At 34.8% G+C, this 7341-nt stretch overlaps 1 protein-coding gene across 1 annotated transcript; it reads right to left on the reverse strand.

Moving 5' to 3' along the window:
- Positions 1 to 543: 543 nt before the first annotated feature.
- On the reverse strand, positions 544 to 7264 carry LOC6558986 (UPF0687 protein C20orf27 homolog). The gene is made up of 2 exons (XM_032742757.1): positions 7100 to 7264; positions 544 to 1336 (listed from the first exon to the last, which is right to left on the reverse strand). Exons 1-2 carry the CDS (start codon positions 7140 to 7142, stop codon positions 831 to 833), a joined length of 549 nt encoding a protein of 182 aa, XP_032598648.1. The 5' UTR covers positions 7143 to 7264; the 3' UTR covers positions 544 to 830.
- Between the last annotated feature and the right edge of the window lie 77 nt (positions 7265 to 7341).

The following is a 7341-nucleotide window of genomic DNA, read 5'->3' on the forward strand; positions in this document are numbered from 1 at the left end:
TGTTTGTGTGTGTGTGTTTGAGTGTGAATGAGTTTAGTTTGTGGTGCTTTATAATTATTTTATAACAATTTCTCATTATTGCTTAACAGAAATGCAAAGTACTCTGGATCTACAATATGTAACAAGCTCAAGTTGTTCCGCATTATTGCAAAAAATAGAGGGAGAGACTGACAAACAATGAACGCAGTCAGCGGAGAATTCTAGTCAATGATGTCTGTTGTTCTCATCTGAATACGCTCGAATAACAAGGATAACATTATTTGTGACATAAAAGTGAACAATTGGTGAGCAAAACATCCAAATTAGTTATTATAGAAATCTATAAGTACATCGTATGTTAAAATAGAATTAGAAGACAAGTGGGAAGTGCATGAAACATGCTGTCAAAATAGTAACAAACTTGAATCAATATGCAAAACTCGCCAGGCTCTTCAATATCCGATTAATTCCGACATTCTGACAAGCATTGATTAATTATAGTTACAAAATGTAAAGTATTAAAATTACAAATGTTCTATTTTGTACATTTTGTACAAAAATATTTGACACTGAAATTGCAAATATAACTTAACAAACAAATAATTGAATTAATTACGTTTACATATTCTTGGGGTGTACACGAATGAATGGCGGGGATTGGATTGGAATTCTAATGCTCAATAATTTACATATAACTTGCCTGCCTTATATGCGTACACACATCCGAGTACACACATGGCTATAAATTAACATTACGGATTATGAATAATGTTTACTTAAAATCTATGCAACTAACTGCACATAACTAAGAAACCAAACTAGGTCCAGCCTCCAGGTGGATTTAAGGCGACTTAGGGCTTATCGAAGCCAGCAAAATCGGACTGCTCCGATTCATCGTCATCCCATTCGACGCCTATGCAGTGGATGCCCGTGCGCAACATGGGCGTACCCTTGCCCTTGCCGAGGACACGTGCCGCAATCACCAGCTGGAGTACCTCCTTGGCATTGTTAGAGTTAACGATGTGCAGCTCCTCCCGGAGCAGCTTTTCCTTGTACGCAAAGAACTCGATCTTCATTTCGAAGAAGTCATGCTCGTCGTGCTTGGTGCCGGTGAACTCCGTGATGCTGCAATGCAGATTCGGTGTGGCGCTCACCACAGGCACAAATTTGGTGCCCGGCGCACCGGTGTTGCCAAACAGTGACGCCGGCAAATTCAGATCGATCAGATAGCGATGATTGATCTGCAGAAAGCCCAGGCTAACGACAATCGTATCCCCCGATCGCTGATATGTCACACAGGAATCCGAGCCAAAGTCATCAGTCTTCAACGTGGTCGCATCAAAGTGCACATGATGATCTGTGTGCCAAATGAAAAATATAACGTTAAAGATTAATAATACACATTTCAGGCTTATAAACGAATCACTCAGCACTCAGTAAATATGCTGCCAGCCAGCAATGGGAAATGGGAACCATTTCTTGTGTTTGTTGCATGTCTAACAAGTGCCTAAGTTTAGAAATGATTTGTCCCCAATTAGCATATCTGTTCATCAAGAATTAAAAACCACTACACGCTATACAAAATGCATTTATATGTGTTAAGTTTGTAATCCGATCTAGAGTGCTGTTTGCATGTGGCAATGTGGCGCCTTTGTAATTTACATATTTGCCACAGGCAAACATAATTAATTTGAATTTGTGGCTAAATCAATGGCAGGTGAGCACCGCTACTTATTCAGATGGGAAATACGTTATGTATATATATACATACATACTTACATATATAAATATATATGTATATAATAGGCACATTTAGTTATTTTGTTGGGCCTTCAGATAAACAAACAAACAGAAGCAAAAGCGATTGCGGGACAAACAGTCTCGCCATTGCGGTTGGCAATTAAGTAAACTTCCACAGCAATAGAGAAGATGACGATGACGACGACGATTATGAACATGAAGATGATGATGACGTTGAGGAAATTGCGTGTAAGCGTGTAATTAAACGCGTACAATTTTCCTTGCTCTCGGATTCGTTTGCGTCAAGGCCGCTGAGACGGGACGGCTCAGGTTGCTCCGAGAGCTTAAATTGCATTAAAATTAGGTCAATTGGGACCAAAAAGAGTATAAAAAAAAACCAGCAATGCCAGCTTGTGATTTTGTGTGTTCGCTGATTACAATTCATAAAAATAAAAACAAGCATGAAAAGCTTATTGGTATTTATTTTTTTTAAGCACCGGCGAAATTAACTTTAGATTTAGCAGTTTCATTAGCATCAGTTAAAAGATGCTTCGTTTTACAATTCAATTATCAAACACTTTACGAGCATTATGAAATTTATCTAGTATCTAAAACTCGTCGTCTCATTCACAAGTTTCGAAGATGCTAAACGCATCTAAATGGAAAGTAAATAAGTATTTTAGTACCTAAGGAAATAGTCAGAATTTGGCTATAAATAGCCAGCATTTGTCTGTTGGCAATACTTAAATACCCAAATCCAATAGTAAAGAACAACAAGAAGAGTTTCTCGTGCGGCTAATTGTGCCACATATTTCCACATATAGTTTTTGCGACACACAAATAAATGAATAATGGCAAGATTTTAATTATATAATGTGGAAATTATTAACAATAAAAGGGAAGTGAAATTGTAAAATATAAAAGCCAAAATTGATCAATTGAAGAATATGAAAATATGAAAAATATGTTTAGACGAATAAAAATAATAACAATTAAATTGACAGCTTTAAGTTTGTGACTTTTACGTATCTTTTTATTACATTCAGCTGCCTAGTTTATCATGATAATCGTCGCGCATAAACATGTACAACATAGTAACATATATATGGATTTATATATGACTTTTCTTTTTGTTCTGTATGTACGAATATAAACATATATTTTCAGTTGTCCCCACCGAATGAGGAATGAGGAATGTCTGCGCCCAACGATTCTTTTGGCCGATCGCCCGCTCAGCAAAGACGACACATGTATTTATATATATACATATATATATATATATATAGATATACATATATTAAAGAAGTTCGCCTAGATTGAATTTTATACGTATTTAATGCGACTTTAATTTGTATAATTTACCGGAAAAGCCAACAATGCGACACATTCAGCAACAATTTTTCTGCTGCCTAATGTAAAATTGAAGCGATTTCAGAAAATTTCAACAACAGCAAAAACAACAATAGCAACAACAACAAATGTGTTGTGTAAGCAAGCACAATTTGCAGTAATCCAGCAAAATCTGCCTGAACGCGAGTCAATGGTTAAGGAACTCTGGAAAATGTTATTACAATGTTACCCCAGCCACCCCCCCCCCCTTGGTAGTTGGGTGGGGGTTGTGGGAGAGGGTGTATTGAAAGCGAAACGAGCCTCGTTTTATATTCTTTTTTTATACATATTCATAGATTTCAATAGAAAAGTCACGCTCTGTGCGATTCTTCCCTATCAGCATAGATCAAATCACAGCAGCCTTAATACACTACAAACATGTAAATTTAATATTGAAAATATCAATATCAATATTAAAAAATAAGCAAAATCTGAAATTCAGCTTACTTCATTATTTATATCAATATTTAAACATGTAATAAATTTCATTAGCAAATTAATTTAATCCGTGTCCAGTTTTTGACAGTGTATGTATTTTCTTTCTCTCACTTTGCTTGCGAGATTGTCCGTCGATCGGAATTGATTGACGCTTACCCGTTTTTACTCAAATTTCAATTGGTCAGCTTGTGGGGCCCATGGTTAATTAAGAATCAACGGGTGCACGGGTAGTGGGGGGGGGGGAGATGTACAGTAATAACCTTTCGAAATGTTCTCTATTTTCACAACTCGTTACGCTCGGCTGTCATCGCGTATACTCTGACGTATAACGAGTATGAAATCTATTTGTTTGTTTTCTTTTCTTTTCTGTTTCTGCTTCTTTTTCTTTTTTGTTGGATAGTCACATGTTGTTCATTGGATACTTTAGTTAATTGTGCTGACAAGACGCCCGCCCAAAGCATTGGGGGCACGAGTTTAATTTAATATTTTCTCCATGCAACTAAAAACTACAATTGGACACGTATTAACTGCAAATGATTGAAATTGACAGTGGAAAATGTAGGCATTGTAAGCAAGTAATTAAATAACAATAAGAATGAAAGCCAACTCGAAGATGAAATACCTTTGTGAATTAAACTATAAATTACAAAAAAGAAAACACAAAATTTTTTCCGATTTTGATCATTTTTTGTGAATTTCTCAAATGCACTTTGTAAACAACCAATTTTTGTTTACAACATCCGTTGGCTATTAATCTGTTCAAGAATATATTTAATTTATGAGATTGGTATTCCATTGAAGAACTCTTTTCCGACCGATTTTTCCTATACGAGCTATATGTTATAGTAGTCCGATGTTGATCATTTTTTTTTATCGAGATGTGAGAAACACAATAGCTAAAGTTTTAAGTAATTTTACTTTTAGACAACTTGATAAACAACCTATTTTTGTACACAAGATCGATATGGCTACTGATCTGATCAAGACACGTCTTCTTCAAACTTCACGACAAAATTATAATACCCTGTACAAGGGTATCCGGAATGACCAAGCAATGCTGTGTGAAATAATTTGTGAAGCTTTAATTATTATTAATATTCTTTTTAAGGAATACTTGTTGATTATTATTATTTGCTACTACAAACTGCAGTTATAAACTGAAAAAATCTAGCTTAAGGAGCTGGGAGGGGGCCGTGTTATAGCATGTCTATTGTAGCCTTCACCTATATAAAAAAAATTTGTACAATCTTGAAGAAAAGTTCGCGTAAATGAAGCTCAATAAAACTTCAGTGTTTTCGTAAATTTAAAATCATATATGAACGATATAAGTTTCAATTTAAAGTGTAAATTGATCAAGTATCAACAAATATGCGTATACAGTCATTCCAACAAGTCTATATACATATATATGCAATCATATTGCTTTAAAATTTGTGATTTTGTCCAGCGGATTCCAAATTGTATGATGTCATTTAAATGGGCAATATAAATTTGGAAATACGACAAATGGGCACAGTGATATATATAAACATATTTACGTGATATATGAATATATATACATTTATATTTATGTATGCATTTGTACGTGCCCCAGTATGGAGGTCGCCAAATTCAAAACCTCAAAACTACCCAAAAGTGCATAATAAATGCGCATCCGAATGCAAATCCAATTGCGAGTTGTGCACATTCAAATCTATGTGTGTGTGTGTGTGTTTGGCAAATCAAAACAATTGTGAAGGTGTCGCGGAACATCTATCAATCAAAACACCCTCCACCGGGAAGGCTGCTGCCACATGCAACCAATGTACAATATGCATGCCACCCAATGCAGCCCCAACTATTAATGGCCAGCATATGCAGGCAAATGACTATGCACATACACACACACACATATAGATATATATATATATATATATAGATGTATATATTCACCCTCGGGTTGAGTTGAACAATAAAGCATCTGTTGACAGCCATGCATTGTGCAATTTAATTAAAAAACCAACCAGGCGCCATTAAAAGGTTTTTAGCTGGGAAATCGAGGCGATAATTGACTTACTCAAGTTTCCCAGCCATATATAACACATAAATATATATATATATATGCTACCTATATGGTTGCTTGAGTACTATAATAAATACTTGTAGCTGTTCTTGTTGTTTGTTGTAGTTTATGGCATGAAATTCATTACTGCCATTTATAATCAAAATATAAATAAACTAATCTCAACTGACATTTGAAAGCTAAATGAAGGGGCATAAAAAAAGTTATGCTACTTTTGTGTACAAAGCAGATAAAATTTATATAAATAAGTTAATAAAATATACACACAATTAATATTAATATATATCATTTGATTTACGTAAGTTCAAGATTACTTATTCATATATGCATTCAGCATTCAGCTGACATGAAAGTAATACTTGTTCTTATGCAAAGTATTTTATAAATATTCAAATAATTGCTGCCAGAAAATACAGCAATTCAAATTGTCTGTAAATCAGTGGCGACTTTATACAGCTTGAATTTAATTGATTATTTCCCAACTTAATAATACACTTTACACATTTGAATGCTGCTATAAACAAAAATCATTACTTTTCCACACTTCAATTTAGCAAATTTTGCAATTATTTAAGAATTAATTGGTTAATAATGGGCTTTTATAAGATGTATATATGTGCATAACACTAATTTCAAGATATCTATATATCTGCCATACATAGTATATTTATTCTATTTTACTGTGATATGTTTAACCATTTAAAAATACATTTTTAGATAGAGTTAAAAGCGTCTTTTATGGTGAATTGTCAAAAGAATCACAGGTAAATACAATAAAGATACGATCTAACTTTAACTAGCTGAAGATTATTATTTTTTGTTTCAATTCCCCTTAACAAACATTTGATGAAGTGTTTACAGTGGGCTTGTTGAGCTTCTTGCGAATTGATAAGACGTCCAAAAGCATTGTGGGACTGATAAGCGGCCACGGAAAATGTGAGTGGCTTGTAATATAATTGAAATCATCCCCCTCGAGAAAAACACACACAAACAGCGCTTGGCTTGGATATTGAAAATTGGCTTAAACTTGGCCATGAACAAATATTAGATGCACACATACAATATACACATATATACACATATATAAATATACATGGCAAGACAAGGCCAAGAACAACAACAAAGGGAACTAACTAATGGCAAATCTGTATGGACGGACAGACAGTCGATATTTTGATTTAATTTTTGTATTTCCCGTTTGCCATAAGTGCAGAAATAACAATGCATAACAACAACTTGAGAATTGTCAAGGCGACCAAAGGCGAAGAGGAAAAGAGCGGGAAAGGCGGATAAGGAGGGAGGTCTAATGCATAACAAAGCGACAACACACACGCCCACACACACATGAATATTTTTATATACGAATGGAACACCTATTAAATACAAATTTCGCTTAAAAATAGCCGGCAGCCGAACAATCTGAATTGATGTGTGTGCAAATGGTTTGGGGGCCAAAATGTAGAAGGTAAACAAAAAAAAAATTGGCTTTACCTGATTGTTGATCAGCCGCTTCGGTGGCGCAATCTGACGACATTTTTGTAAATGCAAAGCGTTGATTGTCAACAAATAGTGTTGGTTTCTCACACGAAATTCGCCAGAAAGACGTATATTTGCTGATCTGCAATTGTTATTTAATTGACAGCGAGGCGCACGCGAACAACGCTAAACAATAGAATAAACTAAGTGCTGTGTGCCCAGACCAGGGCTAAGTATAATTACCAGCGCAACATGGC

Source organism: Drosophila grimshawi, unplaced genomic scaffold (assembly GCF_018153295.1).
Source record: "Drosophila grimshawi isolate 15287-2541.00 unplaced genomic scaffold, ASM1815329v1 contig_44, whole genome shotgun sequence".
Classification (NCBI taxonomy): Eukaryota; Metazoa; Arthropoda; class Insecta; order Diptera; family Drosophilidae; genus Drosophila; species Drosophila grimshawi.